Source organism: Notolepis coatsorum, assembly GCF_963971535.1.
Source record: "Notolepis coatsorum genome assembly, chromosome: 19".
Taxonomy (NCBI): domain Eukaryota; kingdom Metazoa; phylum Chordata; class Actinopteri; order Aulopiformes; family Paralepididae; genus Notolepis; species Notolepis coatsorum.
The window spans coordinates 76,511,110-76,530,868 of NC_140183.1; the positions used below are offsets into that span (position 1 = coordinate 76,511,110).

At 47.1% G+C, this 19,759-nt stretch overlaps 1 protein-coding gene across 1 annotated transcript in view; it reads right to left on the bottom strand.

The window, feature by feature from the left end:
- rapgef5b (Rap guanine nucleotide exchange factor (GEF) 5b) overlaps positions 1 to 15,820 on the bottom strand; it is a 42,898-nt gene extending 27,078 nt beyond the window's left edge. The window contains exons 1-3 of the mRNA XM_084336361.1: positions 15,390 to 15,820; positions 1,037 to 1,176; positions 151 to 260 (exon numbers count right to left, since the gene is read on the bottom strand). Of these exons, the coding sequence (XP_084192487.1) occupies positions 151 to 260; positions 1,037 to 1,176; positions 15,390 to 15,578 (439 nt within the window). The 5' untranslated portion in view covers positions 15,579 to 15,820. The remainder of the gene's footprint in view (positions 1 to 150; positions 261 to 1,036; positions 1,177 to 15,389) is intronic.
- Positions 15,821 to 19,759: the final 3,939 nt, after the last annotated feature.

Genomic DNA, 19,759 nt, shown 5'->3' on the forward strand with positions numbered 1-19,759 from the left:
GGTAAACACTAAACACACAGCTGTCTCCCTACCGCCCACCTACTGTACACACACACACACACACACACACACACACACACACACACACACACACACACACACACACACACACACACACACACACACACACCCCTCCACTGTGCTGCTGACCTGACTCCTTGGCCTGCGCGGTCCCCTGGGTCCCCTGGTCGCCCTCCAGCCTCAGGTCGCTCAGCAGGTGCTCCAGGATCTTGTCGGGGGTCCCGGACACCGCCACGTACCTGTCGGACACAACGGAGTCACTGGACGAGTCCTCCTCGACGGAGGACAGCGAGCGGCTACTGCTGCTCCACCCCTCCTCCTCCCCCCCCCTCCGTGCCCCCGTCCTCATCTATGTAGCGGAAGTACGGGACGTCGAAGGTGGGCACCGTGAGTGCCTCCGCCCCCCGGCTGGCGCTGTCGCCGCTGCTCCACTCGGAGCCCTCCTCCTCCTCCTCCTCGTCCTCCTCCTCGTCCTCCTCCTGCTCCACCAGGGAGGCGTGCGGCAGCGGGGGGTCCAGGGTCTGCGGCCGGGAGCCCATCCTCTCAGGAGGTCCCTCGTGCCCCTCACACCGGCACCGTCGCCGTGGTTACTGCAGCATGACCCCCTTTACCCTCCCATCCGTCCACCTGCCCCTGAGCAACGTTACCGCATATCGACCCCCCCTCCCGCAGCCGACTCCTGTCTCCCGGTGTGTTTACCCCCCCACCCCCCCTCCCCCACCCCACCCCCCCTCCAGGAAACGGCTCTCTCTCTCCACTCCCAGCCCCAGAAAGTGGAGTGGTCCTCTCTGGTCCGAGGCAGCCTGCAGAGCTCCAGACTCCTGGTCCCCCCCCAACCCCCAGCTACTTACTCACGTACAGTACATGCAATCTAGTAATTTATGTGCAGCGAGCTGTGATGTAAGCATGTGTGTTTGAGAGAGAGAGTGAGTGAGTGAGTGTGTGAGCTGGAGAGGCAGAGGAGGAGAATGATGAGAGGGAGAGAGAGACAGAGAGAGGGAGGGGAGAGGCTTACCTCCTGTGCCTCTCCTCCGCTCTCCCTCCTCCCATCGTAGCCGTGGAGGGGGCTGGCCTCTCTGACGACACTCTCCTGAGAACCAACACATCGCGGCCCCGCTCCCGCAGACAAACGTGGACCGCCTCGTCACTCTGGGGCTGGAGAGAGAGAGAGGGAGGGAGAGAGGGAGAGGGAGGGAGAGAGGACAGAGAGTGAGTGAGTGAGTGAGTGAGTGAGAGAGAGGGAGGCAGAGAGGGAGGGCGAGAGAGGGAGAGAGAGGACAAAGTGAGGGAGAGAGAGTGAGAGGACAGAGAGGGAGGGGGCCGTTGTTATCACCAAGGAGATTCCCTGTATTTTCTTCACACATCAGCACTGGTTTACATCACAAAGCCCTGTCAAAGGCAGCACTGTAGATGAAAGGGAATTTCCATATATCATTATTCATTTCTTATCAGCAGGCCCCCATTCAGGGATTAATATAAATGTTAAAAAAAAAAGAAAAATTCATACATATTTTAATTAACAACTCCTACTCAGAGAGTAGTTAATTTATTGGTGGTGTCTGGAGAAGACGTATCTTCTAAACCGTTAAACACTCGATATGTGTTATGTTATGATGAATTGAAAAAGGGGGACCCTGATGTAAACAAGACGAAAGTCTTTCTCTGGTCTGCATCGCCCAATTGTGTGTATTGAGCCGTACTGTATTGTACCCATTCTGCAATCTGTTAATAAAATAATCAATCAATCAATGTGTGTCCTTACGGTACTCCTATGTGCTGGGGGGTTGGTCACACTTTTAATGGTGCTTTTGATGCCACCTCTGGGTGCTGCATGCCCTCTCTCTCTCTCTCTCTCTCTCTCTCTCTCTCTCTCTCTCTCTCTCTCTCTCTCTCTCTCTCTCTCTCTCTCTCTCTCTCTCTCTCTCTCTCTCTCTCTCTCTCTCTATCTCCCATCTACAGTATCTCTCTCTACCATCTATCTCTATATACCCCCCCTCTCTCTCTATCTCTCTCCCATCTACAGTATCTCTCTCTACCATCTATCTCTATATACCCCCCTCTCTCTCTCTATCTCTCTATCTCTCTCCCATCTACAGTATCTCTCTCTCTCTACCATATATCTCTATATACCCCCCCCCCCCTCTCTCTCTCACCCACACCAGACCACACTCCTTCTCCTTGTTCTCCTCTCCTTTAAGTCACTGGATCAATGACAGCTAATAAGCGACTGAATAATAGCAGCTATGTGACCCACAGCCGCCGGCCTCATGGTGCAGCGCGTGGCTCATCAAAGCAGTGGCTGTAAACCAGAGACTACATCTTGGATGATGATGATGTCTTTCTGCCACAACAAGTCAGGCAATGAAAATACTATCCCCCTGGCAGGACGTCAGCACTTTCAGTGCATCTCATGCATCGGCATGAAGAAATAAACAAATGATTATGTAGATTGCTACCTTTTCATCCAATACTTTACAGTATATGTCTGCAGGTAAACAAAGAAGAACATAGCCTTTTCCAAAAAAAAAAAAAAAAGATGATGATGAACCGAATATCCGAGACTGGCAACCCGCATGCATATCATCTCAGGCCCACCGTAGGAGCTTGCGTTTTAGAGCTGTTTTTATGGTCTAGGACGGTGCTTCATGAGAAGAGAGGGGGTATGAGATCATTTTGAGCTGTTTATGGCTCCAATCAGTGGTGGACACACTCTCAGTGGGGAGCAGGTCCAATAGCTGGAGCAGTGGGTGGCACACACACACACACACACACACACACACCCACACACACACACACACACACACACACACACACACCCACACACACTCGGATAGATTACAGATGGAGACATACAGTTCCCTCAGAGACAACATTACAGATAGAATATTGATTTGGCATGACTTTTACACATAAACTATATTGATGGCAGGCCTAGAGAATACGTACACCTGGTGGTAAGTACAGCTCGTTTCTAAAATGCAATGAAGGTGATTTTCAGCTGACTGTACAATGTAAATATGTCAATAATAGAGTGAGTGGTGATAGTAATACTAACCGCTGTGTTTCCTACTCGCAAGCAGTCTCATCAGAAAGCGCAAATAAAGTACTCATCTCGACCACAGGAAAAAAGGTACATAATGTACATTATGTTATAGCCATACGTAATATATTCAATATAGTCATTTAATTATGTTTCGTAAATTATAAGTAAACAGATTTAATAAAAAAAAACTGTGCAAAAGTAAAACTAACAATATTTGTGGTTGGGGGCAAGTGCTCTCACCACACACTAGACCAGCGGTTCTCAAACTACAGGTCGCGACCCAAAGTGGGGTCATGGGTAGGTGACAGTGGGGTTGAGCATTGGCTGTACATTTGAAAAAATTTAAAATAATAATAATGTATATGCTCTGGCAACATATTTTGGCTAAATATGCCTTGTTTTATAAATGTGTATTGATAACATAGTGCTGTAATAAAATGTTCTAATAAATATGCATGATCAAGTTCAACAACGCGTGCTTTTATTTTGATATTAATTCCACGTTAAAATTATGTGATACATTAACTCTTTCTCTGCCAGCTATTATCCTCATCCTGTAGTAAATGCGCCACACTTTATATAGGCATTTATAGGTGTTTGCAGGGCTATTTCTATATTCTATATTATAGCTATGGAGACAATACTATGGCTCATTTGACAGTAACTATCCCTCATTCAACATGTGAAAAAGAATAAAAATGTTCATGTATACATTTGCGTGTTATCCCATCCTGAATATTGTATAGTTTCAGAGTGATCCTGGCTAATTCCTGAAAACGGCGCTATGGAGCGATATGTGAATTTTGCTAAATGCGTTCGTGTTGCGCGCCTGGACATGCTACTGTTTCCAAATCAAAGGTATATAATAGGTATATGTCTCATCATGAATGCATCGTCATCAACGGCATTCGTTTTGAATACTACATACGTTGATCGACTGGATCGATATGAAATAATTTAGGATCAAGGTGGAATTGACGTCAGATAGTCCTTACCTTTGATCGGGGTTATTCCAAAAAGAATATTCCAATTGTCTGATCGCGATTTCCAGTATTGGTGTCCATCGGGTCCCCGACATAATCCGGCACAACACATGCATCGAGGGGCCATGGACGCGTTCCAATGTGATCGGGTGAACCGCTAGACTTGCCGGGACCAAAATTCTCCACCCGGACGAGATTAGATGTGACACACAGTCTGGAATAGGGTTTCAAAGGGTGGGCGATACTGCCACCTAGCAGGATCTGGCCGGTACTGCACTCGCGGGGTCCCTGTATGCCTTTTAACGTTAACATAGAGGTCCATGACACTGAATAGAATATTAAAATCGAAAACGGAAAACAGTAGAGCGCAATAGTAATATACAATGTACAGGAGATTAAACTGGGTATAAATATAAATTAGTACTACTGAGTGTAGTGCTAATCAGATGTCTGTACAGAGTTGTATTAATATGTACAGTGATACAGCCGTATAAAGACATTATGGTAGTAGTCGTACTGGCCAGCAGCGTAACTAGTAAGAGTAGGTAAGTGATATGTACAGAATATAGATATAGTATCAACATCAGGCTGCTACTCACGAGGTCCTAAAGAAAATATATGCAGTATCTGATCAATAGACAGTGATGGCCGCTTGACAGCATTAGGGCAGGTCTGGAGTCAGTGAGTGGCTCTTAATGAGGATCCTACTGTAGGCTGCAACGCACACAAGTTCTGCACCAGTGCCTCCTCCTCTCCTCTGCACCGGTGCCTCCTCCTCTCCTCTGCACCGGTGCCTCCTCCTCTCCTCTGCACCGGTGCCTCCTCCTCTCCTCTCCACCAGTGCCTCCTCTCCTCTCCTCTGCACCGGTGCCTCCTCCTCTCCTCTGCACCGGTGCCTGCCTCCTCCTCTCCTCTCCACCGGTGCCTCCTCCTCTCCTCTGCACCGGTGCCTCCTCCTCTCCTCTCCACCGGTGCCTCCTCCTCTCCTCTGCACCGGTGCCTCCTCTCCTCTCCTCTCCACCGCTGCCTCCTCCTCTCCTCTCCACCGGTGCCTGCCTCCTCCTCTCCTCTGCACCGGTGCCTCCTCCTCTCCTCTGCACCGGTGCCTCCTCCTCTCCTCTGCACCGGTGCCTCCTCCTCTCCTCTGCACCGGTGCCTCCTCCTCTCCTCTGCACCGGTGCCTCCTCCTCTCCTCTGCACCGGTGCCTCCTCCTCTCCTCTGCACCGGTGCCTCCTCCTCTCCTCTGCACCGGTGCCTCCTCTCCTCTCCTCTCCACCGCTGCCTCCTCCTCTCCTCTGCACCGGTGCCTCCTCTCCTCTCCTCTCCACCGCTGCCTCCTCCTCTCCTCTGCACCGGTGCCTCCTCTCCTCTCCTCTCCACCGGTGCCTCCTCCTCTCCTCTGCACCGGTGCCTCCTCCTCTCCTCTCCACCGCTGCCTCCTCCTCTCCTCTGCACCGCTGCCTGCCTCCTCCTCTCCTCTGCACCGGTGCCTCCTCCTCTCCTCTCCACCGGTGCCTCCTCTCCTCTGCACCGGTGCCTCCTCCTCTCCTCTCCACCAGTGCCTCCTCCTCTCCTCTGCACCGGTGCCTCCTCCTCTCCTCTGCACCGGTGCCTCCTCCTCTCCTCTGCACCGGTGCCTCCTCTCCTCTCCTCTGCACCGGTGCCTCCTCTCCTCTCCTCTGCACCGGTGCCTCCTCTCCTCTCCTCTGCACCGGTGCCTCCTCCTCTCCTCTGCACCGGTGCCTCCTCCTCTCCTCTGCACCGGTGCCTGCCTGCCTCCTCTCCTCTGCACCGGTGCCTGCCTGCCTCCTCTCCTCTCCACCGGTGCCTCCTCTCCTCTCCTCTGCACCGGTGCCTCCTCCTCTCCTCTGCACCGGTGCCTGCCTGCCTCCTCTCCTCTGCACCGGTGCCTCCTCCTCTCCTCTGCACCGGTGCCTCCTCCTCTCCTCTGCACCGGTGCCTCCTCCTCTCCTCTGCACCGGTGCCTCCTCCTCTCCTCTGCACCGGTGCCTCCTCCTCTCCTCTGCACCGGTGCCTCCTCCTCTCCTCTGCACCGGTGCCTGCCTCCTCTCCTCTGCACCGGTGCCTCCTCCTCTCCTCTCCACCGGTGCCTCCTCCTCTCCTCTGCAGCGGTGCCTCCTCTCCTCTCCTCTGCACCGGTGCCTCCTCCTCTCCTCTGCACCGGTGCCTCCTCCTCTCCTCTGCACCGGTGCCTCCTCCTCTCCTCTGCACCGGTGCCTGCCTGCCTGCCTCCTCTGCACCGGTGCCTGCCTCCTCTCCTCTGCACCGGTGCCTCCTCCTCTCCTCTGCACCGGTGCCTCCTCCTCTCCTCTGCACCGGTGCCTCCTCCTCTCCTCTGCACCGGTGCCTCCTCTCCTCTCCTCTGCACCGGTGCCTCCTCCTCTCCTCTGCACCGGTGCCTCCTCCTCTCCTCTGCACCGGTGCCTCCTCCTCTCCTCTGCACCGGTGCCTCCTCCTCTCCTCTGCACCGGTGCCTCCTCCTCTCCTCTGCACCGGTGCCTGCCTGCCTGCCTCCTCTGCACCGGTGCCTCCTCCTCTCCTCTGCACCGGTGCCTCCTCCTCTCCTCTCCACCGGTGCCTCCTCCTCTCCTCTGCACCGGTGCCTCCTCCTCTCCTCTGCACCGGTGCCTGCCTGCCTGCCTGCCTCCTCTCCTCTGCACCGGTGCCTCCTCCTCTCCTCTGCACCGGTGCCTCCTCCTCTCCTCTGCACCGGTGCCTCCTCCTCTCCTCTGCACCGGTGCCTCCTCCTCTCCTCTGCACCGGTGCCTCCTCCTCTCCTCTGCACCGCTGCCTCCTCCTCTCCTCTGCACCGGTGCCTCCTCCTCTCCTCTGCACCGGTGCCTCCTCCTCTCCTCTGCACCGCTGCCTCCTCCTCTCCTCTGCACCGGTGCCTCCTCCTCTCCTCTGCACCGGTGCCTCCTCCTCTCCTCTGCACCGGTGCCTCCTCTCCTCTGCACCCACCTCTCCACAGCCATCAGTCAACGCAACAACAGAAGCCTCTGACCGTGCAATTAGGCAGCAGACGGACTGGAAGCGGCTGCAGTTTTCTGCTCTAATTGCCTATTGCATCCTGGGACCTCCCGCACAGCAGGGCTTCCTGGCACGTTTAAAGTGATCTTTGATCCGTTCACATTATGCACAGACACAAACACGCGTGCGCACTGCACACACACACACACACACACACACACAATCACACATTGGTCGTTTGTTTTGTTTCTTTTTGTGGTACACTACAGATGATACATCTTTGACAGTGTAAATTAGTCATTTGACTTTATTTTAAATAAAAAAATGTATTTATTTTTATTTTAGTATTTTTTATTTATCTATTTTTATAGTGTCTAAAAAAAATGTATCCATATTTATCAGCTTTACTCTACTCTTTACAAGCACAGCACACGCTACGGAGACAGAAAACATTATTGTGTCCCATCACTGGGCAGACTTTTATCTCCAGCTCAGACCCGACACCATTGGCCAGAGGGGCAGATCTGGGACGCTGCACAGTTCTTTTCATGCACACAGAAAAGGACCATTAATGGTAATGTTCTCCAGCAGAGCTTTGACTACTGTGATTCAGGACTTTGAGCCGAGTTTGGAATTTACACACGCAAAGCCAACAACATTGCATGACGTTACAGGCTCATGTGACCACATACACACACACACACACTGACTCTCAAACATACACACAAACATGCTTCCACACAGACTCACAACACACAATTGCACACTGGAGTGCACGCTGTGAACACACACAAACGCAACACTCACTCACAACAATCACTCACACTATCACACACAGGAGTACCCATTGTGACCACACACACACACACACACACACACTCTCTCTCCTGCTTTAGGTGTGTCTCTTGGATCATACCAGACAGTGTTATCCTGTCACAAGACCTTCGGCTCAGGGTCAGGGCAGGGGAGGTACAAAAGGAATTCCCAGAAACACTGAGCTGTATAACAACAACAACAATTCCTTTCTCCGTATCCGGGTGTGACGTGCACTCTTCTTTTAGAATGAAAGCAAACAATGATATCTCTTCAAAGTTCTGTCGGTTATATATCGGGTCTTGTAACAGCAAAGTGAGAGGGGTTCTTGAATGTACTCATCAGATCATCAGGTCTTGTAACAGCAAAGTGAGAGGGGTTCCCGCTAGACAGCGCCATTACTTGCAATGAATTATTGATCCTGCCGTTGCAGCTGCAGACCCGTGCTCTGGATGCACTATGCAGTCACCATGTGTCCGTCTAAAAACAATGGGTCCTGTCTAGAGTGGATGCTGTTAATGAGTGCACGGGACGGGACACACTGTCACTGTCACTGCCTCTGGCCTGGAGGTGACCCGGACAAGTGGCGTCCCTGGGACTCAGTCCAACGCTGTCTGTGTGTCGTAGAGAACATTATTCATCAGGGGGGGGGGGGTCACGTCCAGTCAAACACCACTGTTCACCACCCGGCTGCTTTATACTGTTCCTCTCAGGCTTTCACAGACACTGTGCCGGTTCAGCCCCGATCTCGCTTTAAAATACGTTAATACGTTTCCTGTTCAACCACAGGAAAACGGTACATAATGTACGTTATGTTTTAGCCATACGTAATATATTTATGTTTCGTATCGGTGAAAGTCCCCCCCAAAAAACAGCACAATCGGGAGTCAAACGAACAGTGCTTGTGGTGGGGGCTGAGGGCACCCACTGCTAGACAGGCCACCCACCCTGATACACCCTCGGTCTAGTGGTGCGTGCACTCTAACCCCCCCCCCCCCCCCCCCCCCACCGCAGGCATTGTTAGTTCAACTCCCAGTCATGCTGTGTTTTGTTTGGACCTTCGCCGATACGAAATGTAAATATATTATGTATGGCTACAACATACATTATGTACCTCTTTTCCTGCGGTCAAGATTAGTATCTTTATTTACATTTTCCGGCTGGCTTAGAAAGAGGCACACGGACTGTGTTTCTGTGCGTGTGACTGGCATCTCAGACATGGACGGTATGGAACACAGACCAGGAGCTGGAATTTGTCAGTCCTGACATGATACAGATAGACGCACACGGCAGGAATCCACCGGATTGGACTAAATTGGTCTCTGAGAAAGAAAGAGAAAGGGGGGGGGGGGGAGAGAGTGTTCTTGGAGGAAAGAAACCTATGCATTGAGTGCATTTGGCATAGCGACGTCTGCTTCTTCTCCAGAAGTGAGTAGCTGTAACTCCTGATTTAGCTCAAAACTATACAACATAGTGCAATCATTCGGATCTGCTGAGGTCTTAGGTAAACATGAACATCGGTGCAATGCTCAAGTTCTTGTCGTACAAGACAAGGGTCTGTAAAATGTTCAGAAAATAAATGCATAATATTGCTGGATATCTTCATTCTTGTTCATTCTGTCTGTACATACAGTACCTGCATATAATCCTTTTTACATATCTGTAGATACTATATCTATATCTGTACATATACCTTACCTACTCTTACTAGTTATGACTTACTCTACCATAGTGCCTTTATACCTGTATCACATCTTAATACTACAACTCTGTACATCTGATTAGCACTAGTAGTACTAATCTATATATTTTATACCCAGTTTAATCTCCTGTACATTGTATATTAACTTTACTGTTACATTTACACTCTGGTTGGATGCCAAACCTCTTTTTTCGTTGTACTGTACTTGTAATGACAATAAATCTTAATCTAATCGAATTAATGTATATAAAACTATAAGGGATGGAGAGACCCAATAGCTTGCTGACTCCGTCTACTGTATCCTATATGAGTTATGCAAACCCTCTTGGGAAGATAAATCTAAAAAAGAGTCAACCACACCGTCCTTCGGAAGCTAAAGAGCCCGGCTGTGGGATATTTATTCTCCAGCAGCAATAACACGGCTCAGCCCTCCACAATAACACTGCCCCCAGAGAGGGGAGGAACATGCGGTAAGAAGCGCCTATGCATCACACTGTGGTGGTGCTTGAACGAGCATGAATCACAACAACAAACACCCCCGTCCACTCAGATGTGCATCGCAATGCAGAACAGCTGTAGTCCCGTGGAATGTGCACAGGCTATGTTACGAGGTGATCTGCGGGTCCACTTGCTCTGGCAGATTATACACCAGGTGAGAATACGACGATGCTCCACTACTCCATTGGAAATTCATTGGATTCCACGCTGCATAGGTAATGGCATTGGCCGAGGAGGAGGGCGAATGGACACGGCGGTATGGTGTTTCTCTTCAGAGATGTGACGTTACTACAGTAGAACATGGTCTCCGCTTGGATATCAAGATAGATACAAGATACAAGAGTTTTATTTGTCACGGCATACAGGTATACAGTGAAATGCGGGGGGTCTCGCCCGCAACGATGTGCATAATACAAGTAATAATAATAAGAGTCCAACCAATAGAGCGCAATAAACAAGTAACAAAATAGGCATATCGGTATCTGTACATGAGCTATTTACAGAGCATGGTAGGACATGCTACTGTAGGTCCTGTGGCAGTGCAGTACACTGTTAGCTACGGATGAGGCACTGGGTCTTTATGTACACTGCTATACAATGCTATATTCTACAATCTCAAGCTCTACTATACTATTCTTAAAGTGACCTTTCCTTCTGTAAAGTGTCCATAGTGTGAGCGTGTGCAGCATGAGTGTGTGTGTGCTCATGTTAAAGTGGCTGCTAGTGTGTGAGCGTGTACAGTGTGTGTGTTGTGTGTGTGCTCATGTGTGCTTGTGCGTGGAGAGTTCAGTGTTCAAGGCTCTGATGGCCTGGGGGAAGAAGCTGAGCCTAAGTCTCTCTGTCCTCGTTACTGGTGCTCGCAGGCGTTTGCCTGACCGCAGCAGCATGAACAGGCTGTTGTTGGGGTGGTGAGGGTCTTTCATTATCCTGCAGGCTCTGGATTTGCACCTCTTGTTGTATAGGACCTGCAGGGTTGGTAGTGCAATACCCGTGGTACGCTCGGCTGAGCGCACCACTCTCTGTAGGGCCTTCTTGTCCTGTGCCATGCTGTTGCCATACCAGGCAGTGATGTTTCCAGTCAAGATGCTCTCTACAGCTCCGGAGTAGAAGGACTGGAGTATCTTCCCAGATACTCTGAACTTCCTTAACTGTCTCAGGTGGTAGAGGCGCTGCTTCGCCTTTTTTACGACTGAGTCTATATGTGTTGTCCATGTCAAATGCTCTGAGATGTGGACCCCCAGGTACTTGAAGCTGCTCACCCTGTCCACGATAGCCCCGTTTATCCTCAGTGGTGTGTGTGTCTCCTGCTCTCTCCTCCTAAAATCCATGATCAGCTCATTGGTTTTACCAATGTTCAGGAGCAGGCTGTTGTCCTGGCACCAGCGTTCCAGTACCTCAACCTCCTCCCGGTAGGCCTTCTCGTCGTTGTCCGAGATCAGCCCCACCACTACTGTGTCGTCCGCAAACTTCACTATGGAGTTGGAGCTGAACTTGGCCACACAGTCGTGTGTGTATAGTGAGTACAGCAGGGGGCTCAGAACACAGCCCTGGGGGGACCCGATGCTCAGGGTGATGGTGTTGGAGGTCTGACCCCCCACCCTGACCGCCTGGGGCCTTTCGCTCAGAAAGTCCAGTATCTAGGCGCTCAGAGCGGAGCTCAGACCCAGCTCGATCAGCTTGTCCACCAGTCTGGTGGGGACTATGGTGTTGAACGCTGAGCTGTAGTCAATGAACAACAGTCTCACATAGCCCCCCGTCTGTCGGTCCAGGTGAGAGAGGGTGCTGTGCAGTACTTGGGAGACCGCATCATCAGTGGAGATGAAGCGTATTCTAGCAGAGCCAGCTGTTTAATTTCATTTAATTTCAACTCGTAAGAATGGTAAATGGACTGCATTTATATAGCGCTTTTATCCAAAGCGCTTTACAATTTGTTCCTAAGATTTTACCCATTCACTCACACATTTACACACTGACAGCGGAGGCGACCATTCATGGTGCCAACCTGCTCATCGGGAGCAGTTAGGGGTTAAGTGTCTTGCTCAAGGACACTTCGACACGTTGCCCGGGAGGAGTGGGAATCAAAACGGGAACTTCCGGATTACTGTTCTACCTCCCGAGCCACTAAGACACAGAGGTTACCCTCGTTTACAGCGACGACAAGCTTACAAAACAAGACATAGTTTATCAGCAATTATATTGCAATTAATAGTACTGTAGGCACAATAAATGAGAATAAACTATGAAAGAAAATATGCTAAGACAGATACAAGTCGACACACAGTGGTCGGAGGTCATACTTTTAAATGCAGCAAAAGAAGGAAGAACCTTCAGAGTCAGTCGGAGGACATTTCAGGTGTTGGAAGCATCAAAGGAAAAATCTGTTCTTCCTAGTTCAGAGCAAACTGGAGGAGCCCTAAGAACCAAGCAGTCATTTGAACATGTGGAATAGGTTCCAAGATTCCATTCCAACAGTGTAGTGACATAAGAGGAACGTTAACCAAAAAGGGCTTTAAAAACCAGAGAAGGCCATCCAACCTTTTCATAAAGGACCCAGTGGTGGGTATCATATCTGTCACCGGTAATACATCTGAGACAGTATAGAGTATGGTGTGTGTCGAGTGGGAAATGGAAAATGTAAACATTATTGGAGATTGCATAACATTGCGTGACCTTCCTGACTTCCTTCCTACAGAACCTCCTCCCATACAGCCCAGTAGAAGTGGAGGCTATATGGTGAGCGGCCCAGTATCCACTAGCAGAGATTTACATGCTAACTGCTTTCTAGGTTCTAGGTTGCATGTCAGGGCTGTATCATTTGCATGTCAGTCACACGCATGTTGAAGTCTCATTGGATTACTTGAGATCATTCTATAATCTGGGAACAATCCCAGATAATCTCTCGTCATTTTAAAACAACCAGATAAGGTAATGCATTAAATGAAAGGTTAGCGTGTCTGGCCATTACTGCTACAGTAGGATTACATGGATGGTGAAACGACAGTAAGGTACAATATGCATATTTTCCCCTGCACAATGCTGTTGACAAAGCATTTTGATCTTGAAAATGACGTAACTTCAATGGCTTTCATGTTTTACTTTAATTAGAGGTTTACACCATCCTGTGAAGAGAAGCCCACTGTATGATATCCAGAAATGTCATCGATATGAAACTGTTCTGCTTAATTTTCTGAAACATTGACATTTTGGAGAAACAATATCTTCTTTTATCTGAGAATAACATTGAGTTGACATTTCGACAGCAACATGAGACAATGTGCCGCATTAAAGCAAGGTTCGACATTGGCAACGGCCCACAATATACGATAAAGTTCACGGCGGTGGGCGTATTGCGACATAGATAAGGAGGCCTGGTCCAGCATTTGTGGAAAAGGTCAGGGACCTGCTGTACCGGAGCCCACCCTGAAGCCACACAATACCTTGGCATGGCTGGGCTGGTCTGGCCTGGCGTGGGCTGCTTACGTCAACGTTTCCTACCATTGTTGCAGAACCGTCCTCCACTGTGATACAGCTGGCAGGAAGGGGAAAACTGAAGCTCACCGTGACGATGGACAATCACGCTTTTCTGCTGAGCTCCTAACCAACAGTTGATCTGAAGTCGCTGCCAATTTCTACGAATTAGGCCGCGTTTGCACTTGGGGTCAAACTGAGGGCGGTGGCAATGGTGGTTCCAAGTGGCACTGACATACCTGGCGCGCTGACAAAGTGCAGGTGACTGCTGAAGTGTGCAATGTTCCTGATACACTAACAACAGTATACATTATTTACTAAAACAGGGTTATCAGGGCAGTAGCTGTCATTATTTGGATGTTGTCTCCTCTCTTACAAAGGATCCAATACGCTGATACAAAGTGTATCAAAATATCTACATGCAAGCCGTACAACTTATGGTAAACTGATACACAAAGTACTGTGAGTGTTCTGTGCACCAAAGAAGGTAGTATTTCACAGTATGTACGGACAGAATTTAAATTACACCATCCATCACACTTTTACTAAAACAGGGTTATCAGGGCAGGAGGCAGCTGTCATTATTCAGATGTTGCCTCCTCTCTTACAAAGGATCCAGTACACTGATACAGAGCGTATCCACATATCTACTGTACACTCAAGCCGTACATCTTATGGTAAACTGATGACACGACGTACTGTGAGTTTCTGTGCACCAAAAAAGGTAGTATTTCAGAGTATAATACGGACTGAATTTAAATGACACCATCCGTCTTGGAAGAGATGGCGGAGACATTACAGTATACGCGTGCGAGCCAATAATAACAACAACAACAAATTAACATCAGTGTGACGAATGGGAGGCTATGAAGGGAGTGCAGAGAGAAACAGACTATGAAACACTCCCACGACCGCAGCATGCAGCAGTGCTGTGGCCCAGAGCCAAACGTGCTATCTAATGTACTGTAACTGAATATGCAAGGAGCAGACTAATGCTAATTGAGTTAGATGCATGGGAGCTAAAGTACGGTAATTAGAGGACTATAGCTGATACAGAGGCTTCACTGATGTGTTCACTGTGATACGGTTGTTGCTTTGTGAAATGATTTGAGAGACGTACGTATGTTTACTGTTCAAAAGGCTGTATTTCTATTGTCGGGGGTTAACTTGTGGAACAATGCTGATATACATTTAAGAATGTAAGAAGTCATTCGCTTTTGGTTTTCAAGAAAATGCTTTGTATAGCTATTTTTGAGGGCTACACATCTGAATCATCTTTATTTAGTTATTTCTGTTTTTGTTTTGGAGGCTTTAATTTGATAAGAATAATACTGTAGGACAGCGGCATATACAAGCATTATGCTTCAGCCTGTACCTTTTCAATCACTGCCAAGATCAAAGACCGTTGACAGTCTGGAATGAATGTGCATATTAAAGAGGAAAGATTACGCTTCTATCTGTAGGGTTCCTTTATGCGTCTAATGAAGATAACGAGGTCTGAAAGCATGGACGTCTGGGTAACATAAGCTGCACGTTGAATCCCTCTTTTCCCTATACTACATGTCGCTGCTGTCGGGACAAAACCGCATAACTCCAAAAACCCAACTTTTCAGCAGATGAAAAAAACTAACACAGATTTGAGGGTGAATAGAGTTAGGAGGTTTAGACAGATGATCGGTTTAATGCTTTCCCATTGTTTAAACTTTGTAAAACCCACACACACATATGGAGGATGATCTACGGAGTTGATTTATATAATAAAAATAAAAATAAAAAAAATGGAGTTATGAGGTTTTGTCCCGACAGCAGCGATGTACAGTGGTAGTTCTGAGTGTACCGTAACTGCACTGTGTGCTGTCGTCTCCTCACCTCGCCCGTCCTCTCCGGGGCCTTGCTGCCGTGACTCTGGAGGAAGCGGCAGCCGTCCTTGGCCAGTTTCTGGACCATCTCCAGCCGTGACAGGTCCTCCTTGTTGTCATGCAGGACGCACACGCCTCCCGGCTGCAGCGTGCACGGGGACACGGAGAACATGTACCTCAGGCCACAGTCCCACGACATGCTCCCCCCACAGAAGGGTCTTCAAAACCAGGCAAAAAAAAAACAGCAGGACTCCTCTCTCCCTCAGGTGTGTGAGGGGGGCAAACAACTCGAGAATGAATGTATTTTCAGTTCTGTATGTGTGCTTTTGTGTATTGTTGTGAGTGAGTATGTGTGTGTAAGTATCTGACTATTGTGCGTGTGTGCAGGTGAGTTATGGCCTCCCCTCTCACTGCAGCTAAAGTAAATCCCGTCTGGCTTAGTAGCAGAGATGCATGCAGTGCACAGAGATGACTCTGAAGCACGGACTGACTTCTAGGTGTCCCTGTGTGTGTGTGTGTGTGTGTGTTTTTAGCGCCAACGAGAGAGTGAGAGGCAGACCCTCCTCGCTCTCTCCTTCCCTTTGCCTTTCACCACTGCGGTGGGGGGTGAGCAGGGGAACATGGCGGGACTCAGGAAACATCTGGCAAGCAGGACAGTCCCAGAAAGGAAGTTTCACAATCTAGTAAAAGCAGGGGGTGAGCCAGGCTGTGACGCCATGGGCAGGGCACCGACACACACACACACAAACACACACACACACACACACACACACACACAGAGGCACTGGGGGGAGGTCAAACCCACTGGGCGTCTGGGAACACCACGATAGAACATTCAGACACATGTACTGGACAGCGGAGGAACGTTCAGTTCTGTCAGGGGATATTCACTTCTGAATCCCCTTCCCTGGTCCGTCCAACCCATCCTGTAGTGTTAAGTGGTTCTGTGCAGTCCATGTGTGGCCAACTCTTCCCTCACAGGGTGAACAGGTGGGCGTGGATATGAGCTATATAGGTCAGTGTTTCTCAAGCTCAGGTCCGGGGACCGCTGCCGGTCCATGGGATGTTGCTGAGTGGTCCCACAGCTGTTATGGGCTGTTTTCTGGTTTTAGTGAAGGTGGTGATATTATTGCTGGCTTGTCACTAGATAAGAACATGACTGTTTGCCAGTTCCCGAGAGCAAAAGGTTTGATTTTAAATTATATTTAAATGTTGAATGTCGTTGGCACAGTGACCAAATATTCATCATTTATAATTTGTATAATTTTAATAGTGTGTGTATTTCTTCCCACTCTAGTGCACTGTGGACATGCCTGTACAGAATGTGTACTGTAACTGTAACCATCATTTTACATACAGTCATACAGTAGTTGCTCAATGAGTCAAATTTGGCCTTCCATAGAATTTTTATTTTCTTATTATGACTGAATTTTGATGTTTGAATTTTGTCATGAATTACTTTGTTTGTGGAAAGTTAATGTCATACGTATAATTGTGTCAGCTTCAGAAGTATGATTTGTTTCGATATAATTGTTAGTGCAGCCTCAAAAAGCACAGGCTACTCTCAGTATGTTGAGGGGGTGTGGCCTGCTGTTCACTAAACACTATAGATGCTTATACTGTAGGACGATGGTGAGCACCACTCAGCTAGATGTGACTACTGGGCCAATCAGAGCAGCTAGATGTGACTGATGGGCCAATCAGTGTAACCCGTGTGTATTATGCAATACTGTATTTCAAAGGAAGCAGATTGGATCTGAAATGGCTTGATTCTGTTGATATCCAGGGGGATAGACATCAAAGGGCTTTAGTCATAATTTTCGCAACAACAACAACAGTTCTAACATTTGGGGTAATTTTATGTCAAAATACCTTCTGTTAACAAGATTGAAAAACACAATTGTCATTGTACTGAATCTTTAAGATTTCAAGCCCTTCATGACCTCTGAAATCCATTCTAATGATAGTAGATGCTACTCTATATTACATTGGACTTGTTTGTTTAAATGTAATCAGAGAAATCCATGCATATGCGGTACCACTCTCAGCATGTGTGCAATAAGATAAGAAATAACTTAATTATCCCTGTGGGTAAACCACTTTATTGTCAACTGCACTGCAAGACAATGAACACAAGCATATTCCAAATCCATAATCCTATCATTTGAATGGTTCTATATTTGATTACTGTAGCTACATTGGATTATTGAGACCCTTGCTAGTCTGACATTTATATAACCTTGTGTTTTTGTTCCCAGCTATGTATTGTGTTCTTTTACTTCTTACCTCAAATGACCTTCAGATGAAGGTGGTTCCCCTTCGTTTCAGAGTGTGAACAGAGTGTGAACAGAGTGTGTGAAGATACTGTCAGTTCACATCATTTTCATGTGTTTATGTTCCACACCTTCCTCAAAATGATCTCATGTACAATTTGAACAGCACAGCACTACAGGGTTAATCGCAGAGACGAATCGCATCGGCGATCCTACAAGATACAATGCATGCGTGTGTGTTCCGGTGTGTGTGTGTGCTAACCGTGTGTGCTAACCGCTAAACATTGAGGATAATTGCATGCCAATTAAAGACCTCTGAACAGGTCCTGCATTATTATTATTATTATTATTATTATTATTATTATTATTATTATTATTATTATTATTATTATTATTATTATTATTATTATTATTATTATTATTATTATTATTATTATTATTATTATATTATTATTATTATTATTATTATTATTATTATTATTATTATTATTATTACAGTATAGCAAGACAATAAGGACGGTATAGAGCAGCACTTCTGATTGCAAATTCTGATCCTACACCAGTGTTTCCCAACCGGGGGTACGCGCACCCCTAGTGGTACGTGGGTGGTCCCCAGGGGGTACGTGAAAAGATAAAAATAAAAATAAAAAAAACTGTACCCAAATAATTAATAATGCATAATCTGTAATAATGTAACCAAAATTGGGGGAATTAAAATTAAGTAATAATTTGCTGGCTATATATTATTATTGGCTATACTTTTTCGTACCACGTGGCGCTCAGTTCCCCACCGGACAGTTGTTACTCCGCTCATGAGCACGTAGTGGCGTGCTGGTTTTCTTGCTAGGTAGCAAGCCTCTTTCAAAGTTTCAGTTAACGTTAAGGATAAATGGCTGAGTCGAGATGGTTCATCCAGCAACAACAGCACATGTGATACTGCTGAATCAGGAGAACCCATTCAGAAGAAGGTAGCTACGTATATATGAAGATGTTGTGTGAAAAAAAACATCTGGCGGTATTCAGGTTAGTAATGCTCCACGTTTGAAATCTATTACAAGATGAATATTAAACTGAAGCTTGACTTTAAAGCAACCCAACGGATGTTTCATGCAAGGATCATTTCATGCAAGCCGCATTTTACAATAAACCTCCTCGTTGGGCTGCTTTAAAAAAAGATTATATCACAAAATTGAATCACAATCGCAATATCTGTCAGAAAAATTCACATAATTTACTGTTCACTTATACTTCCTTACATATATTACTGTGTGGAAGTATGGGGGTCGACATTTAAAAAGACAGTAAATCCAATAGTCTTACTGCAAAAGCGGGCCATCCGGAACCTTTTCAAAGCTGGTTACTATGAACACACAAATCCATTGTTTATAAAGTCTCATATTATGAAATTTAATGATTTGGTTTATTATAAAACTATGCAAATAAAATCTACAGAGCTAAAGCAAAGTTACTCCCAGACGGGGTGCAAAGGTTTTTTTCAATACATGAAAGAAAATATGATTTGAGAGATATTTGTAAATTTACTGTTCAAAAAGCTAAGGGTGAATAATACTGTTTTTTTTGCTATTTTCTTTTAGAATACTGTTTTGGAGTCTTAATTTTGTTAAGAATATAGGACAGACATGTATAAGCATTATGCTTCAGTCTGTACCTTTTCAGTCACTGTAAAATCAAATATTGTTAAATGATGGTGTATATATATTGTATTGTGTGAGATGACTGAATAAACTATTACTACTACTACTACTACTACTACTACTACTACTACTACTACTACTACTACTACTATACTACTACTACTACTACTACTATTACTACTACTACTACTACTACTACTACTATACTACTACTACTACTACTACTACTACTACTACTACTACTACTACTACTACTACTACTACTACTACTACTACTACTACTACTACTACTACTACTACTACTACTACTACTACTACTACTACTACTACTAGCGTACAGGAGCAAAGTAAAGCGCCGACATTAATTCTCTGTATGAACATTTTTATCTATTACCATTATATCCGTTTCCCCCACGGTCAGCATTGTGATGCTTCACTGGGTCCCTCCTAGC